The sequence below is a fragment of the Wolffia australiana genome, chromosome 1, assembly GCF_029677425.1.
Source record: "Wolffia australiana isolate 7733 chromosome 1, ASM2967742v1".
In the NCBI taxonomy this organism is placed as follows: Eukaryota; Viridiplantae; Streptophyta; class Magnoliopsida; order Alismatales; family Araceae; genus Wolffia; species Wolffia australiana.
Genome location: NC_135835.1, coordinates 5,200,478 through 5,219,067, shown reverse-complemented (window position 1 = coordinate 5,219,067; position 18,590 = coordinate 5,200,478). Strand labels below are relative to the sequence as shown.

The window sequence follows — 18,590 nt, the reverse complement described above, 5'->3', positions numbered from 1 at the left end:
TAGATAAATGACAATAAAAGGACCCACCAGAGATATCCTCACTCGCTTATCCATATTACGGCTATAGCCAGCTCCATCTCCCCTTTGCATGACGACACATGATTTTGCGCCTGACCATCATACTTGTCATCGACGTTTTTCTGCGTCCAAGAACGTCCATATCCTCTCCTCTCCTCTCGGTCCCTCTCTGGCAAGATAATCGCCGACCCTTTGCTTTTTATCAAATTTTCTCTCATCTCTTCTAGTCGTTTTCTCTTTATCACAAAATAATTTGAATTTTGTGGGTATAAGGAATCACAATTCACTCCGTTGTGGAGGTATCCGCTCCACGATAGCGGCAAGATTTCTTGAAATTTGCAAAAACGATAGTGGACGTCGACTGGGCAGAGCACCGTCACCAGATTCATACTGATGAGGAAACTATGTCATCACTATTACTAACCATCGTCAGTTCTTGCGACTACCCAACCTTAGATGGACTGTCGAGCTCCCACTTCGCATTCGCATCGTCTCTTCTCTTCCTCTCCATGGCTGATGTGCAGAAGATCAAGATTTCGCCGTCCCGGTTAAGCACTTCATGCATCCTTATCATCGGTCCGTCTTACCCTCATTATCATGTATAACATATTCAGATCATCATTATAATGTTGAGGTTGTTGTTGCTACTGTCATTTTTTGTGGTTCTTCATTGTTTACTTGATCTTTACAGCCGATCCATCTCATAATCATCGTCAGTATCGTCATCATCATAACCTTTTTCATCGTGATCCTCTTTCCCCTAGTTTCTTGTTCTTCATCATCCGCCCGTCTCATCATCATTATCACTATCACTATCATTTTACAATTATACTATAATGCTTCTTTCTTTTTCTTGGTCCTCACCATCATCATCAAAATGTCATAACCATCATAATCTTCCTCTCCATCTTCATTTTTCTCATTCATTTTGTGGTCTCGAATCTTCTTTTAATTGTTCTCCATTATCATCATCCAGTGATTCTTCTTTCCATTGTTCTGCATCCTCATCATCATCCGGTGGTTCATCTCTCTATTGTTTTCCATCATCTTCATCACCATCCAGAGAATCTTCATTCAACTGTTCTCCATCATCATCATCATTATCGTCTTTCAACTGTCCTCCATGGTCATCATCATCATCACCATCATCGTCATCATCCAAAGACTCTTCTTTCAACTGTTCTCCATGGTCATATCATGACATTATTATCGTCGTTATCATAGTCTTACCATCGAATTGAGTTCGCAGCGGTGGCGAGCGCGGAGAGGTTCGCGTACAAGGGGGTGGCGTCGAACATGGTGACTTATCTGACGGAGGTGGCGCAGCTCGGCACGTCGGCGGCGGCGAAGACCGTCAACTGCTGGGTCGGCGTCACCTCCATGCTCCCCCTCGCCGGCGCTTTCCTCGCCGACTCCTTGTGGGATCGCCACTCCACCATTCTCTTCTCCGCTCTTCTCTACGTCGCAGTAAGTGAATTTCACCACTCTTTCTTCCATCTCTCTCTCTCTCTCTCTCTCTCTCTCTCTCTCTCTCTCTCTCTCTCTCTCTCTCTCTCTCTCTCTCTCTCTCTCTCTCTCTCTCTCTGCATCTATGAGTATCGTTGCATTCGATGACTATCTGAGAAATCAGAAATTCGTTCACAGTTTAGATTTATCTCCCTCACCCACTATGAACCTATGAGTATCGTAGCATTCAACAACTATCTGAGAATTCAGATATTCGTTTCACTCTTTGATCTCTCTCTCTCCCCTTCTGAACCTATGAGTTGTTGGACAATACCCTCTTATGGTGGAAGAATAAGAGGGCGAGAGGTTTTGAGAGAAAGAGGCAAGGGAAAAGAACTCACGACTTGTCTCTAAAAGATGGAAAAAACATACATTTATAGGGAGAAAAGGAAAATAACTGTCTAAGGAAAAACGTGGATCCATGCTCCCACGTTTTCCCGCTACTGTCTCTAAGCCACAAATAAGAAAAAAGAGCGTTTCTTCCACACGTTCTCCACGTCGCTACTCCTTCTTCAAGACACGTCCTGATGCATCGTGGTTATTCAAAAAATCTCCCCCATAATCATGATGCATCTCTGAGATAGAGACAATGCCAAGTCGAAGACGAAGTTCCACAAACTTGATCCTTCCCAAAGACTTTGTGAAAAAATCTGCTAACTGATCTTCAGAACTAACATAATGCAAGCTAACCTTCTTCTCTTCTAGGCATGATCTGATAAAATGAAACCTTGTTTCAATGTGCTTTGATCTGCCGTGAAGCACTGGATTCTTGCTCAAGGCTATGGCAGATTTGTTATCTACCATTAACTTCACCGTCTTCTCTTTCTTGTACTTCAATTCTGCAACTAGACGTGCAAGCCATATTCCTTGGCATGCTGCTCCAGTTATAGCGATGTACTCTGCTTCGCATGAAGATAGGGCAACTACTTTCTGTTTCTTTGAATACCAAGCAATCAAATTTCCTCCGAGGTAAAATGCCATACCCGAAGTACTCTTTTTATCATCCATATCTCCGGCATGATCAGAGTCACTATATCCGATCAGTTCACATTCTTCATCTCTTTTCTTGTAGACGAGTCCCAGGTCCAAGGTGCCTTTTATGTACCTGAGAATTCGCTTGATTCCAGTCATGTGTTCAGATGTAGGTTTCTCCATATGTCTGCTCAAAATCTCAACTGAATACATCAAGTCAGGTCTGGTATGAGTCAAATACCTCAAGTATCCAATTATGCTCCGGAATTCAGTAGAGTTAACTGGTGGAGAAGATGTGTTACAACTGAACTTCTGTCTTGCTTCAAGAGGGGTTTGTACCACATTGCTTTCTTTCATGCCGGTCTGCTCCAAAATCTTTAGAACATAGGCTTTTTGACTTAGCCGTATCTCCCCATGCTTCTGATGTACTTCTATGCCCAAATATGAGCTGAGCAAACCAAGATCACTCATCTCAAATTTCTTCTTCATTTCTTCCTTGAATTGCTTGATATCGTCCTTCGTTGATCTAGTCACGATCAGATCATCAACATAAACGCCAATTAATAGCACGTGGCTGGTAATGTGCTTCATATAAACAACATGATCATGTATGCTTCTAGTGAATCCAAGAGAAATGAGACTCATATCTAGCTTCATATTCTATGCCCTAGGCGCTTGTTTGAGTCCATACAACGCCTTCTTAAGCTTCAACACAAGATGATCTTTTCCTTTCTGAATAAAACCTTCTGGTTGTCTCAGAAAAACGTCTTCTTCTAGCTCGCCATTTAGAAAAGCTGATTTCACATCCAGATGATGTAACTTCCACCCTTCTTGTGCTTCTAAGGCCACCAACACTCGTATTGTCTCCATTCTTGCAACAGGAGCAAAAACTTCATTAAAATCAACACCGAGTTTTTGAACATACCCTTTGGCGACCAATCTTGCTTTGTAGCGTAGAATTTCTCCATTCAGACTCTTCTTCACCTTGTAAACCCATTTAAGACCGATAGGCTTACATCCGGATGGCGGAGGGACAAGTTGCCACGTCTTGTTTCTTTCAATGGCTTCCATTTCTTCTATCATGGCCTTCTTCCATTCTTCTTCCTTACATGCTTCAATGTGATCTCGTGGCTCCTCCGAGATCAACATACACTCCTCTAGATCAAGATGAATCTGATCTGATTCTTCATAGACTTCGTTCAGATCTCTATATCTTTCTGGAGTCTGGTTTGATGAGGATGAACCTTCATGTCCTGATTGCTCTTCAGGTGTAGCTTCTTCAGTGCTTGGCCCTTGAGCATAGGAATCCGATTGGATTTGCTCCCCTTGGATGTCATCATCACTAAGTTCAGAGAAACCAGGAATTTTAAGCATACCTCCACTTTCTTCATTTTCTGGATCTTCCCACTTCCATTTTTCTTCTTCTTCGAATATCACGTCCCTACTCACGTGAATCTTCTTCTCTACTGGATCAAAACATCTATATGCCTTCGAACCAGTTTCATAGCCAATTAGAATCATAGACTTTCCTCTATCATCAAACTTCTTCTGATTTCCACCTGTTGTCTTAACATGAGCAATTGAGCCAAATACCCGCAGGTGACTCACATTTGGCTTTCTCTCCGTCCATGCTTGGTAAGGAGTCTTTCCATCCAGGCTCTTCGTTGGTGAACGATTCAACGTGTAGACGCAAGTGTTGACAGCTTCTTCCCAAAACTTCAATGGCATTTCCTTGCTCTTGAGCATGCTTCGGACGATAGACATGATGGTCTGGTTCTTCCTTTCTACCACACCATTTTGCTGAGGTGTGTAGGGGGCAGTAAGATGTAGCTTGATCCCATGCTGGCTGCAAAACTCTGCAAAGTCTTTAGAGAGAAATTCTCCTCCTCTATTTGTTCTTAGACAACCGACCTTCAAGTTCTTCTCTGGTTCAACCACAACTTTAAACTTGGTAAAGATACGAAGGGCTTCTGATTTTTGTCTTAGTATCGATACCCAAGTTAGCCGTGAAAAATCATCAATCAATAACATAAAGTACCTTCCTCCTCCGATTGTGGCTGGCGAAATAGGTCCGCATATGTCAGCATGCACTAGCTCAAGTAAACGAGTTGATCTGAATGAGGTGGCCGAAGGAAATGGCTGTCTATGTTGTTTTCCAGCTACACAATCTCGACAAAGGCTGTCTGGCATCTTCAAAGTTGGGAGGCCGTCGACAATCCGGTTCCTTGAAAGTCCGCTCAATGACTGGAAGTTTAGATGGCAGAACCTCCTATGCCACCTCCACGCTTCTTGATGGTCTTCTTGTACTGATAAGCACATCTTCTTTGTGCTTAGCTTCAGCAGGTACATTCTTCCTTTTGTCTTCTTGACGTTGGCCAACAATCTTCCTTCACGATCATGGATGGTGAGTCCTCCATTCTCCATCACCACTTTACACCCATTCTCGTCTAGCTGACCAAGGGAGAGAATGTTAGTCCGTAATTTAGAGACATAGAGAACATTACCCAGTATTACGGATCCATTCGTCTTCGTCTCAAGGTGGATACTTCCTTTCCCACAGATGTCCACTCTAGAGTCATCTCCAAATCTGACCATCCCGTCAGATATTTCTTGAAGATCATGGAATAGAGATTTCTTCCCCGTCATATGGTTGGTGGCTTCGGTGTCGAGAAACCAGAGATCCTCGTTCGTCGATTCTTCACCAACTCCTAGGAGTAAAGTCTCCATTTCTTCAATGAACGCCATCAGCAACGTCGGTGGCTCCACTTCGGCTTGGGCAACATTGAGTGTCCGCTCTTTCTTTTCGTTGCGACATTCTGATGCAAAATGCCCAAACTTCTGGCAGTTGTAGCACTGAATCTTGGACTTATCAAAGGGCTTTCGCTCACCCTCATTGCTTCGATCACCAGTGCTCTTGCCGCGTCCTCTTCCACGTCCTCGAGCGCGACCTCTGCCGCGTCCTCTTGAGTGCTCTCCTCTTTCATTCTTCAAATATTCACCACGGCCTTTGTTCTTCTCAATCGCTTGTGTCAGCAAAGCTTGCTCCTCTTCTTCAACCTGACGATCTCGGATCTTTGCCTCATGTACCTTCAAAGACCCAATCGCCTCATCAAGAGTCATCGTCTCGAAATCACCGAACTGCTCCAGTGTTGAAGTAATTGGATCAAACTTTGCTGGTGTTGATTTGAGAAGCTTCCCAATTACTGATGCTTCAGTAATATCCTCTCCAAGGCTTCTTAACTGCGCCACTATATTGGAAAGTTTACCAGAGAAGTCGTCAATGAACTCGTCCTTGCCCATCTTGAGATTTTCGACGTCTCTCTTCAGCCCTTGAATTCGAGCCTTCTGAACATGATCAACACCCACATTTCTCTTCTTGAGCGCCTCCCAAATCTCCTTTGCAGACTTTTTGATGTCGATTTGCGCTTGGATCTCCTCAGGAATCGCTCCGAGGAGGATTGAAAGAGCCTGACGATCCTTCTTCCTCGTCACCGTCTCTTCTTCAATCGCTTCCCATAATCCATGTGCTTCCAGCAACACCTCCATTCGAACCGCCCACAAAGAGTAGTTGGTCTTCGATAGAACAGGAAATAGCAACGGTGGTGCCATATCTCCTGCCCTAGGTGCTCCACTTCCCGCTCCGTTGATAGCACGCTCTGCAGAAAAGCTTCCTCCAGCTTGAGACGCCTCTTCACTTCTTCTTGGCATGGTGTGATCTCAACGAGAAAAAGAAAAGAATGCCTCACGATCCTCTCTGCTCTGATACCAACTGTTGGACAATACCCTCTTATGGTGGAAGAATAAGAGGGCGAGAGGTTTTGAGAGAAAGAGGCAAGGGAAAAGAACTCATGACTTGTCTCTAAAAGATGGAAAAAACATACATTTATAGGGAGAAAAGGAAAATAACTGTCTAAGGAAAAACGTGGATCCATGCTCCCACGTTTTCCCGCTACTGTCTCTAAGCCACAAATAAGAAAAAAGAGCGTTTCTTCCTTCCACACGTTCTCCACGTCGCTACTCCTTCAAGACACGTTCTGATGCATCGTGGTTATTCAAACATGAGTATCGTTGCATTTAATAACTATCTGAGAATTCAGATATTCCTTTCACAGTTTGATCTCTATCTCTCCCCTTCTGAACCTATGAGTATCGTTGCATTTAATAACTATCTGAGAAGTCAGAATTTCGTCTCACAGTTTAGATCTCTCTCTCTCTCTCTCTTCCTCTGAACAGATGAGTAGGGATCGGGGTTCGGATCGTTTGAATCCAGATCGAAAGTTTCGAACGATCAATTGGAGATTGAACAGTTCAAATCTTTCGATCGATCAAAAAGTTTGATCGAGTTTGAACAAATTATTCGATCGGTTTCGTTTGTTCGTTCGTGTTCGATCGAACATTTGTTAGAACAGAATAAAACAATTGAGGAAAAAACAATGCTCCCTCGCTCTCTCTGTCACTGGTTCGTTTTCTCCCTCTCCCGTAATCTCTCTCTCTCTCTCTCTCTCTCTCTCTCTCTCTCTCTCTCTCTTTCTCGCTCTCTTCCTCTCGCGTTCTCTCTCTCGCTTGCTTCCTCTCTTTCTGTCTCTCCCTTTCTCTCTCTCTCTCTCTGTCTCTCGCTTGACTTCTCTCTCGTGCTCTCTCCCTTTCTCTCTTGCTCTCTCTCTTCTTCTTCTCTCTCTCACTCTCCCTCTTTCTCTCTCTCGCTGGTTCTTTCTGCCTCTCTCGTGCCCTCTCTCTCTTTTATCTCCCTTCCTCTCTCTCGCTTGTTCTCTCTCTCTTTCTCGTTCTCACCCTCTCTCTCTCTCTCTCTCTAGTGCTCTCGTTTCTCCCTTTCTCTTTCTCTCACTCGCTTGTTCTTTATCGCTCTGGTGCTCTAGTGCTCATGTTCTCTCCCTTTCTCTCTCTCTCTAGGGCTCTCTCTCGTTCTCTACCTTTCTCTCTCCCCCCTTTGGCTCTCTCTCTCTCATTCTCTTTTTCTCTCTCTATCTCTCTCTCTCTGTGTCGTGCTCTCTCTTTCTCCCTCTGGCTCTCTCTCGTCCTCTCTCTCTCTCCCTTGTTTTCTCTCTCTCGTTCTCTCTCTCTTGCTTGTTTTCTCTCTCTCTCTCTCTCAGGTGATCTCTTCTCTCGCACGCTCTCTCTCTTCCTCTTCTGGTTCACTCTCTCCCTCTGGTTTTCTTCTCTTGGGGGCCCTCTCTCTCTCTTCTGGTTCTCTCTCGCCCTATCTCTTCTTATCTCCCGCTCTCTATCTCTTCTTATCTCTCGTTCTCTCTCGCTCTCCATCTCTTCTTATCTCTCGTTCTCTCTCGCTCTCCATCTCTTCTTATCTCTCGTTCTCTCTCTCTCTCGCTATCTCGCTATCTCTCTCTCTCTCTCGTTCTCTGTCTCTCTCAGGTGATCTCTTCTCTCGCACGCTCTCTCTGTTCCTCTTCTGGTTCACTCTCTCCCTCTGGTTTTCTTCTCTCGGGGGCCCTCTCTCTCTCTTCTGGTTCTCTCTCGCCCTATCTCTTCTTATCTCCCGCTCTCTATCTCTTCTTATCTCTCGTTCTCTCTCGCTCTCCATCTCTTCTTATCTCTCGTTCTCTCTCGCTCTCTTTCTCTTCTTATCACTCGTTCTCTCTGGCATGTTCTCTCTCTCTCTCTCGCTCTCTCTCTCTCTCTCTCTCTCTCTCTCTCTCTCTCTCTCTCTCTCTCTCTCTCTCTCTCTCTCTCTCTCTCTCTCTCTCTCGTTTCTCTTTCATTACATTTATTTTCTATTTATTTTTTTATTTGTTATTAATTCAAACAATGAGATCCGAACTGCAAGTTCGACCCGCATCGGATCTCATATTAGATCCGAACATTGGGCCGGATCGAAAAATACTATCCGAACCCTATGCGAAGATCGTGTACGAATCGAATCTTGCTCGGGTCTGATCGAGGCTCGGATTCGTTCGTTCAAATGCCCGATTCAATCGAAACATTCGAAGGATCAGATCGAAACTGTGAGACGAAATTCTGACTTCTCAGGTAGTAATTGAATGTGACGATACTCATAGATTCGGAGAGAGAGAGAGAGAGAGAGAGAGAGAGAGAGAGAGAGAGATCTAAACTGTGAGTCGAAATTCTGACTTCTCAGATCGAATCCCCGATCCCTACCTTTGAGCATCGTTGCATTTAGTTACCTTTGAGATCTAAAATGTGAGAAGTCAGAATTTCGTCTCACAGTTTAGATCTCTCTCTCTCTCTCTGAATCTATGAGTATAATTACATTTGATAACTATCTGAGAAGTCAGAATTTTGTTTCACAGTTTCGATCTATCTCTCTCTGAATCTATGAGTATCGTTACATGCAATAACTATCTGAGAAGTCAGAATATCGTCTCACAGTTTAGATCTCTCTCTCTCTCTCTCTCTCTCTCTCTCTCTCTCTCTCTCTCTCTCTCTCTCTCTCTCTCTCTCTCTCTCTCTCTCTCTCTCTCTCTCTCTCTCTCTCTCTCTCTCTCTCTCTCTCCCTCTATCTATCTCTCTCTCTCTCTGAATCTATGAGTATCGTTACATTCGATAACTATCTGAGAAGTCAGAATTTCCTCTCTCTCTCTCTCTGTGAATCTATGAGTATCGTTACATTCGATAACTATCTGAGAAGTCAGAATTTACTCTCTCTCTCTCTGTGAATCTATGAGTATCGTTACATTCGATAACTATCTGAGAAGTCAGAATTTACTCTCTTTCTCTCTCTCTCTGTGAATCTATGAGTATCGTTACATTCGATAACTATCTGAGATGTCAGAATTACGTTTCACAGTTTCGATCGATCTATCTCTCTCTCTGAATAAGAGTATCGTTAAATTCGATAACTATCAGAGAATTTAGAATTTGGTTTCACAGTTAAGATGTCTTTCAGGGGCTTGGGGCGCTGACGACATGGGCCTTGCTAGAGAAGCAACTGCCGACCTCGACGCTATTCATCCCGCTCTATCTCATCTCTATCGGGCAGGGAGGCTACAACCCATCTTTGCAGGCCTTCGGCGCAGACCAAATAGAGCAGGACCAGAAGAGCCAGTTCTTCCAATGGTGGTACTTTGGTATTTGCGCCGGGAGCTTGCTGGGCAACTCGCTCATGCCTTATCTCCAGGACAACCACGGCTGGGTCATCGGCTTCGCCGTGCCGACGGCGGTCATGGCGCTCTCCGCCGTGGCCTTCGCCGTCACCGCCGGCAACTTCATCGCCTCGTTCAAGCGCGCACTGGCTCGCCGGCTGACGGCGTCGAAGCTCATTCGACTTTACGGTGGGCAGGACGGCGAGGAATCCGAGCTCGAGTACGTGAATTTTAACGCCCCGCGTCAACTACTTAAGGACTTATCCTCTCAAAATAATGTCATTTTTGGTAGACGTCTTCAACGCAGAATGCAGGGAAAACCCCTCAAGGAAAACGAGCTCCTCCGGTTGAAGGAAGAGCCAGTCGCCGGCGACGTTGAGTAAGCTGGCTCTCAAAAACCTCCTTCTTCTTCTCCTTTTAATTCTACTTTCTGGGTAAAAGGCTAAACATACTCTGGGATCAATTGATTGAGAGAACGTCCCATATTAAGCCAAGATAAGAGAAATAATTTTCGATTGCGAAATTCAAGCTCAACAGAGATGTGTTTGGTCACAGAGAGGGAGCGACGTCGCCGGCGCCGGAGGGGAAGAGCGGCGCCTCCGACATGAGGAAGGTGATTCTACGGCTTCTACCGACATGGGTGGCGCTGCTCATGTTCGCGGTGATCTTCCAGCTTCCGTCAACCTTCTTCACGCGGCAGGGTGCAGCGATGGAGCGAACCATCGGCGGAGAGTTTCTCCTGCCGCCGGCGACGCTTCAGAGCTCCATCACTGTCTCCATCATCCTCCTCATGCCGCTCTACAACAGGCTCATCGTTCCCTGCTTCAAGTGGGCGACAAGGAGAGAAGATGGTATCATGGTGAAGGAGAGAATTGGTGTGGGGATGGTGCTTTCGGTGGTGGCCATGGTGGCCGCGGCGCTGGTTGAGAGCCGCCGTGGGGCCGCCGCCAGAAGCGGCGGAGCTCGGCTGAGTATCTTCTGGCTGTTGCCGCAGTATGTGCTGCTGGGAGTGGCCGATGTTTTTACGGTGGTGGGGATGCAGGAGTTCTTTTATGGGGGCATGCCGAGTTGCATGAGGACGATAGGTATTGGCCTGTATTTGAGCGTGTTTGGGGTGGGCAGCTTTCTGAGCTCTGCGCTCATCTGGGCCGTCGAGCGCATGACCGACGGCAGCTGGTTCTCTGAGGACGCCAGGGTCTCCCATCTCGACAGATTCTACTGGTTCCTCTCTATTCTTTGCGCCTTCAGCTTCATCCTCTTCGTCCTCATCAACTGACTTCTCTCTCTCTCTCTCTCTCTCTCTCCCTCTCCCTCTCTCTCCCTCTCTCTCTCTCTCTCTCTCTCTCTCTCTCTCTCTGTCTCTATCTCTCTCCCTCTCTCTCTCTCTCTCTCTCTCTCTCTCTCTCTCTCTCTCTCTCTCTCTCTCTCTCTCTCTCTCTCTCTCTCTCTCTCTCTCTCTCTCTCTCTCTCTCTCTCTCTCCCTCTCCATCCCAACCTTGTACAGAACTTGAGGAGAGACGAGGACGATATGAAATTTCAAAAGAAGTGAACAGAGATGATAGAAAAATGAGTGAAGAGAATTGGGTTGTCATTCTACAGAAGGTGTTGATGTTGGACTGCTTCTAGCAATGTGAAGTGATTTTTTTGGAATAAGAGCTGAAATGTGTTAGAGAATGGTGAAAAGGGTATGATCGATAAAACTATTGTGCATCAAATACAGTAGGATTTTAAGGTGTATGTTTATTGCACAAAGCATAAGGGAAAACATATAAATATCGTAAGATTGAAGACAAACATCTATTAAGTTAAAAATAATATAATTAAAAAATAGACATCATGAGATCTCAGAGTATATTAATTGAAACATAAGTAAATCTTGGTAACAAAAAATTCAACTCTTTGGTGTACTCCACCGAGTTTTAAATGTTTGTGTGAGGATTAACAATACCCTTGCGTAATTGGGTGTTGATAACATCTTGAATGAGGGAAAAAATATTAAATTTGAAGAAAATTTGAAAAAAATATAAATTAAGTACTTTTAATTTTCAAATGATAACATCCATGTGTATTTATTGAGGTCATATATGATAATGGTTTTAAGAGAAAATAAGATGTGACATTAGAGAAGAAAGCCCAAATAAATATGGATTTATAAAGTCAAAATGTTTTTACTTTTCTTTAGGATGAGATAGGGAGTTGATGAATCACACACATACTTTGCTGGAATACGAGAGTTAGGAAGACTAAACCTCTCTTATATTTCTGTGATTTTGGAAGGACCCAGATCCCAATATTTCATGTCATGTGTTTGGCATTTTCATGTCATGTTGACTCCACAAGATAGTAGATGGATCTTTAATCTTACACAAAGGAAGAATCCACGAGCCCATTGCTCCTTCATCAAATACAAATATGGGTGAAATCTGATACATATTTTGTTCTTAGTTGTAAGTTTTAGCAGATAGTAAGCTTCTGGTGATTTTTGAAACATCAAGAGAAAATAATAATATTTAAAATATGAATATTTGCACTAAGACCTATTTGCATGCCATATTTTTTAAAACTTTTCCCATGAATTAGCAGATGTCAGGAGAATGATGTTATTGGTGTGGGTTACTACGGTATCTCAGAACCATGATATTGCTGTGATGGGTGCTGATGAATTTGAAGAATTCACATTATAGTATTCATATCGACATCAATATAATGTTTAGCCTCTTCAAACGAGGAATATTGCTAGGCAAGAAAGTTTCTTTTGAATCGTAGTGATGTTCAAAACCTATATTAAAAAATTACAGGTTAATTTGGTACTGCGGAGTGATCTTTTTCTTTGTCTTCCATTTTTATGATGTTCCCTTTTATTTTTATTTCTTCCCCATACTTTTTGTTAATGGATCATTTATATCTTGATGATTCTATAGGAAAAATTTTTAGATTTACTCACATTCATAGATGTAATTTCTTTCATTGACTTTATTTTTACTAAAAAGCTCCAAAAATGTAATAATCAAGCAATTGGGACTGTTTGACTTAGTCAAATTGGAATTTATCATTAACCATTTTAGAAAGTTGAAAAATGAATAATATATTAGAGCATCAACCAAAAGATAAGCCATATTTACATCTTTGGCCTCTCAAATAAATCCAAATCGAGTGATATAATAGCAAAAAAATGTATATATGTTGGCTTTTCAACAATTTAAGTATGCTAATAGTAAAAGGAGAAATGTATCTGATTATAAAGAGTAAATAAATATAAACCATATTAAGTACGACTGCTGTACATTTTATTAGATTATCGTCCTTTGGGGAAAAAAATAAGCCATGGGATTAGTTCTAAAGTATGAGAACATCAGTTCTCTTGTATTTAAAATTCTATTCTTCCCGTCATTATCCCCTTCTTCAATCTTATCTCAATACATCATTGCCGGCATTAGATTATTGGTTTTCTTGGTTCCATTGCGTCATAATGAGATAGGATCAATCCAAATTTGTTGATCTGGAGAAGAAGAAAGAACAACATCTCGTACCCTAATTGGTGTTACAACAAGGTTAGTATAATAAATCTATTTTTTATATAGTTTCTCTTAACTTGTTTTCTAGGATATATTAAAGATACCCTAGTTGGTGTTACAAAAAGTTAAAATAATTTTTCCATAGCCACACAACAGCCCAATTCCGCCCCTCTACATGCACAATCGTCTCAACTGTCACCCACTTTGTGTGTAGTTTCCCATGACTGCCGCCCATGTAAACAAGAGAAGGTAAAGTATTTATTTCTATTTCATTTATTTACCTAATAAATTTGAATAGAATTTATTGAAAAAATGCATTTTTAGCTAAAATAATATAATATTCATAGAATTTTGAAAAAAATAAAATACAAAATTTTTATTTAAATGAGTTTTTTATAAATAATAAAAATAGAAAAAATAATAATATTTCTTCAACAATCTGAAAATTAAAATTTTTAGAATTTTTGTCGGTTATTAATTAAATATAATTTTTATAGTAGTAAAATACCAATCAATTCTAATTTAAAATGACTTATTTGACACATTGGAAGCATGGGGTGATGCTAGAAGGAGATGTACATGAATGGAGTGGAACAAATGAAAGAGGTACCATGCTGACTGTGACGGAGATGGTGTCAGTGGAAGAGTGGGAGAGCAGGGGCGAGTGATGATGATTTCACCGGTGTTGTTGAGATGGAGGTGGATCTAGTAGAACTGAGGTGGTGTGCGTGATAATGAAACCCTAGGATCATTGATGAAATGGAGTGGAACAAAATGAAAGAGTACATGATGATTTCACCGGTGTTGTTGAGATGGAGGTGGATCTGAGCTGAAGTGTAGTAGAACTGGAGGTGGTGTGCGTGATAATGGAAACCTAGGATATCATTGATGAATGGAGTGGAACAAATGAAAGAGGTACCATGCTGACTGTGACGGAGATGGTGTCAGTGGACGAGTGGGAGAGCAGGGGCGAGTGATGATGATTTCACCGGTGTTGTTGAGATGGAGGTGGATCTGAGCTGAAGTGTAGTAGAACTGGAGGTGGTGTGCGTGATAATGGAAACCTAGGATATCATTGATGAATGGAGTGGAACAAATGAAAGAGGTACCATGCTGACTGTGACGGAGATGGTGTCAGTGGACGAGTGGGAGAGCAGGGGCGAGTGATGATGATTTCACCGGTGTTGTTGAGATGGAGGTGGATCTGAGCTGAAGTGTAGTAGAACTGGAGGTGGTGTGCGTGATAATGGAAACCTAGGATATCATTGATGAATGGAGTGGAACAAATGAAAGAGGTACCATGCTGACTGTGACGGAGATGGTGTCAGTGGACGAGTGGGAGAGCAGGGGCGAGTGATGATGATTTCACCGGTGTTGTTGAGATGGAGGTGGATCTGAGCTGAAGTGTAGTAGAACTGGAGGTGGTGTGCGTGATAATGGAAACCTAGGATATCATTGATGAATGGAGTGGAACAAATGAAAGAGGTACCATGCTGACTGTGACGGAGATGGTGTCAGTGGACGAGTGGGAGAGCAGGGCGAGTGATGATGATTTCACCGGTGTTGTTGAGATGGAGGTGGATCTGAGCTGAAGTGTAGTAGAACTGGAGGTGGTGTGCGTGATAATGGAAACCTAGGATATCATTGATGAATGGAGTGGAACAAATGAAAGAGGTACCATGCTGACTGTGACGGAGATGGTGTCGTGGAAGAGTGGGAGAGCAGGGCGAGTGATGATGATTTCACCGGTGTTGTTGAGATGGAGGTGGATCTGAGCTGAAGTGTAGTAGAACTGGAGGTGTGCGTGATAATGGAAACCTAGGATATCATTGATGAATGGAGTGGAACAAATGAAAGAGGTACCATGCTGACTGTGACGGAGATGGTGTCGGTGGACGAGTGGGAGAGCAGGCGAGTGATGATGATTTCACCGGTGTTGTTGAGATGGAGGTGGATCTGAGCTGAAGTGTAGTAGAACTGGAGGTGGTGTGCGTGATAATGGAAACCTAGGATATCATTGATGAATGGAGTGGAACAAATGAAAGAGGTACCATGCTGACTGTGACGGAGATGGTGTCGGTGGACGAGTGGGAGAGCAGGGGCGAGTGATGATGATTTCACCGGTGTTGTTGAGATGGAGGTGGATCTGAGCTGAAGTGTAGTAGAACTGGAGGTGGTGTGCGTGATAATGGAAACCTAGGATATCATTGATGAATGGAGTGGAACAAATGAAAGAGGTACCATGCTGACTGTGACGGAGATGGTGTCGGTGGGACGAGTGGGAGAGCAGGGGCGAGTGATGATGATTTCACCGTGTTGTTGAGATGGAGGTGGATCTGAGCTGAAGTGTAGTAGAACTGGAGGTGGTGCGCGTGATAATGGAAACCTAGGATATCATTGATGAATGGAGTGGAACAAATGAAAGAGGTACCATGCTGACTGTGACGGAGATGGTGTCAGTGGACGAGTGGGAGAGCAGGCGAGTGATGATGATTTCACCGGTGTTGTTGAGATGGAGGTGGATCTGAGCTGAAGTGTAGTAGAACTGGAGGTGGTGTGCGTGATAATGGAAACCTAGGATATCATTGATGAATGGAGTGGAACAAATGAAAGAGGTACCATGCTGACTGTGACGGAGATGGTGTCATGGACGAGTGGGAGAGCAGGGGCGAGTGATGATGATTTCACCGGTGTTGTTGAGATGGAGGTGGATCTGAGCTGAAGTGTAGTAGAACTGGAGGTGGTGTGCGTGATAATGGAAACCTAGGATATCATTGATGAATGGAGTGGAACAAATGAAAGAGGTACCATGCTGACTGTGACGGAGATGGTGTCAGTGGAAGAGTGGGAGAGCAGGGGCGAGTGATGATGATTTCACCGGTGTTGTTGAGATGGAGGTGGATCTGAGCTGAAGTGTAGTAGAACTGGAGGTGGTGTGCGTGATAATGGAAACCTAGGATATCATTGATGAATGGAGTGGAACAAATGAAAGAGGTACCATGCTGACTGTGACGGAGATGGTGTCAGTGGACGAGTGGGAGAGCAGGGGCGAGTGATGATGATTTCACCGGTGTTGTTGAGATGGAGGTGGATCTGAGCTGAAGTGTAGTAGAACTGGAGGTGGTGTGCGTGATAATGGAAACCTAGGATATCATTGATGAATGGAGTGGAACAAATGAAAGAGGTACCATGCTGACTGTGACGGAGATGGTGTCAGTGGAAGAGTGGGAGAGCAGGGGCGAGTGATGATGATTTCACCGTGTTGTTGAGATGGAGGTGGATCTGAGCTGAAGTGTAGTAGAACTGGAGGTGGTGTGCGTGATAATGGAAACCTAGGATATCATTGATGAATGGAGTGGAACAAATGAAAGAGGTACCATGCTGACTGTGACGGAGATGGTGTCAGTGGACGAGTGGGAGAGCAGGGGCGAGTGATGATGATTTCACCGGTGTTGTTGAGATGGAGGTGGATCTGAGCTGAAGTGTAGTAGAACTGGAGGTGGTGTGCGTGATAATGGAAACCTATGATATCATTGATGATAACCTAGGAAAAAAGATGAAGATGTGAGTTTGAAAAAGGCGAAGATCACACTTGCCTTGTTGTCACATGCCTAAGGGGCCAACTGGTGATTTTTCTTCAGGTGTCTTGATCTGAATGCCACTCCTTCAATCCTTCACTATCAGAGTACATGGATGGACCCAAATGAGATTTTGAATAAGAAGATTACTTCGCTAATCGTAATTAGGAAAAAATCTAAGGATGACATTTTTAAAATGATGGGGGTTCTATTTATAGATCTAAGAGGGTGGATGTATAGATGTTAGAAGAGTAGAACCACCCTCAAAATGTCAGCCCAAAACTCTATATGGATCGATAGATATCATGGTTTCAATTTGGAGTAATTTGATCCTTCCAACTTTTTCTGTCCTCCGATTTGTGTGGCAGATTGCCAGCATGGGAAAAATTTTAGGAGTTTAAAAAGTTAAAAAATTCAACTTCATATTTTATGACTTTTACAATCATTTTCCTTATCAATTTAATGTTGGAGAATTCCACAAAAGTACCAAAAAGAGACAAAAATGAGGATTTCATCCTAGTAATATAATAAAAAGTTAAATATTTAAATAGATATAAATACACATTTATGATTTTAAAATGATTGAAGTCATGAAATCAATGTCAAAAAACTATCTTAAAATGTTATAAACTAAATAAAAATAGGAAATTCATTCTAAAAGTGCAAGAAATCATTTTAAGCATTAATAACATGGACTTTTAATCATTTCAATGAAAATAAGCATATAAAATACACTAAATGACTATTAAAAATAGATGATATTAATCATTACGACCTTATGTAGAATAGAATCCACTCTCACTTGGTTATATGGAAAAGTACCATTGAACCATTCACATGTTCAACCACTAGATGTATCCAATCACTCTATTTATGATTTCTTCTTCAATCTCTTCAACTATTATTTAATATATGGTTGATCTTCTCAGCATCCATTCACACTTGAGGGAGAGCAAATTGTGAGACGGGGAGAAGGTAGGGGGCTGGCCAATCATGAATGACATGGGCAATTGAAATGGGAGCCTCCCATTAACACTCTTTGGGATATTTTCATAAACATTCATATAACTTTGACTATAATCACCAATTAGATATTATCTGTGTGACCCTATAGGCTAATGCATCAGCCTGCTTAGTAAATTTAATGGTACAATACCATCTATTGACAAGCCTTATTAATGAACTGTACAGGCATCTAGATTCGGTCATCATGGATTGCTTTAATTAAATTGATAGGTGCAGTTGCTAGCCTTTGGGGTGCTAAGCTACACCTCATGCTCTAAAATATCTAAAGGAGAACACTAACTCTCTCAGGAACCCAATAATGTGGGACCCCAATCATGGCAGTAGCCAATTATTTGCATTGTCATTATTACATCACACATAGCAACACCATAATAATAAATCAGTTTACTAGATTTTTTTACTTTTTAATACGGAAGATGTCATAGACCAATTGAAAAATCCACCGATTTAAATCATAAGCAAAGCGATTTCAGACTTGAAAAATGAAGTGGACATTTAACAATGAAAAAAATTCAGGATGTAAAACTCAAACATATCATCTTTTTGAGTTTGAGAAAAAGTACTCATTTTGAGTATTCATATTCACAGAGAGGAAATTTAGAGGATTACAATGCACACCTTTTCGAGAGCTCGAGGAGTAACTTTTTGGATGATTGAAATGAGGTGGAAAATGATTAAAAGACAAAAAAGTGGGGCATAATGTTAGGAAAGTCCAAAGGTTCAACATTTAGGGGAGAGAAAATCCGACGATGGCGAATGATTCAACTTTAAGTCAAAATATGTGTTGATCTAGGAGTTTCGAGCTAAAAAGTTAAGGATGATTTTTTCCTCTCTCATATTGATCGACCCATTTGGTCAGATAAATAAATAAACCCTTTACTCATGAAAAAATTATC

At 42.5% G+C, this 18,590-nt stretch overlaps 1 protein-coding gene across 1 annotated transcript; it reads left to right on the top strand.

The window, feature by feature from the left end:
- The first annotated feature begins 295 nt into the window (after window positions 1-295).
- On the top strand, window positions 296-10,851 carry LOC144713961 (Major facilitator superfamily protein). Its single transcript, XM_078588703.1, has 4 exons — window positions 296-594; window positions 1,268-1,485; window positions 9,380-9,954; window positions 10,131-10,851. Exons 1-4 carry the CDS (start codon window positions 423-425, stop codon window positions 10,849-10,851), a joined length of 1,686 nt encoding a protein of 561 aa, XP_078444829.1. The 5' UTR covers window positions 296-422.
- The last annotated feature ends 7,739 nt before the right edge of the window (window positions 10,852-18,590 follow it).

Coding starts and splice junctions, on each gene's coding strand:
- LOC144713961 (XM_078588703.1), top strand. CDS start 423: ATGTCATCACTATTACTAACCATCGTCAGTTCTTGCGACTACCCAACC. Junction 595..1,267: donor TTCATGCATCCTTATCATCG/GTCCGTCTTACC, acceptor TTGAGTTCGCAG/CGGTGGCGAGCGCGGAGAGG. Junction 9,955..10,130: donor CCAGTCGCCGGCGACGTTGA/GTAAGCTGGCTC, acceptor GTTTGGTCACAG/AGAGGGAGCGACGTCGCCGG.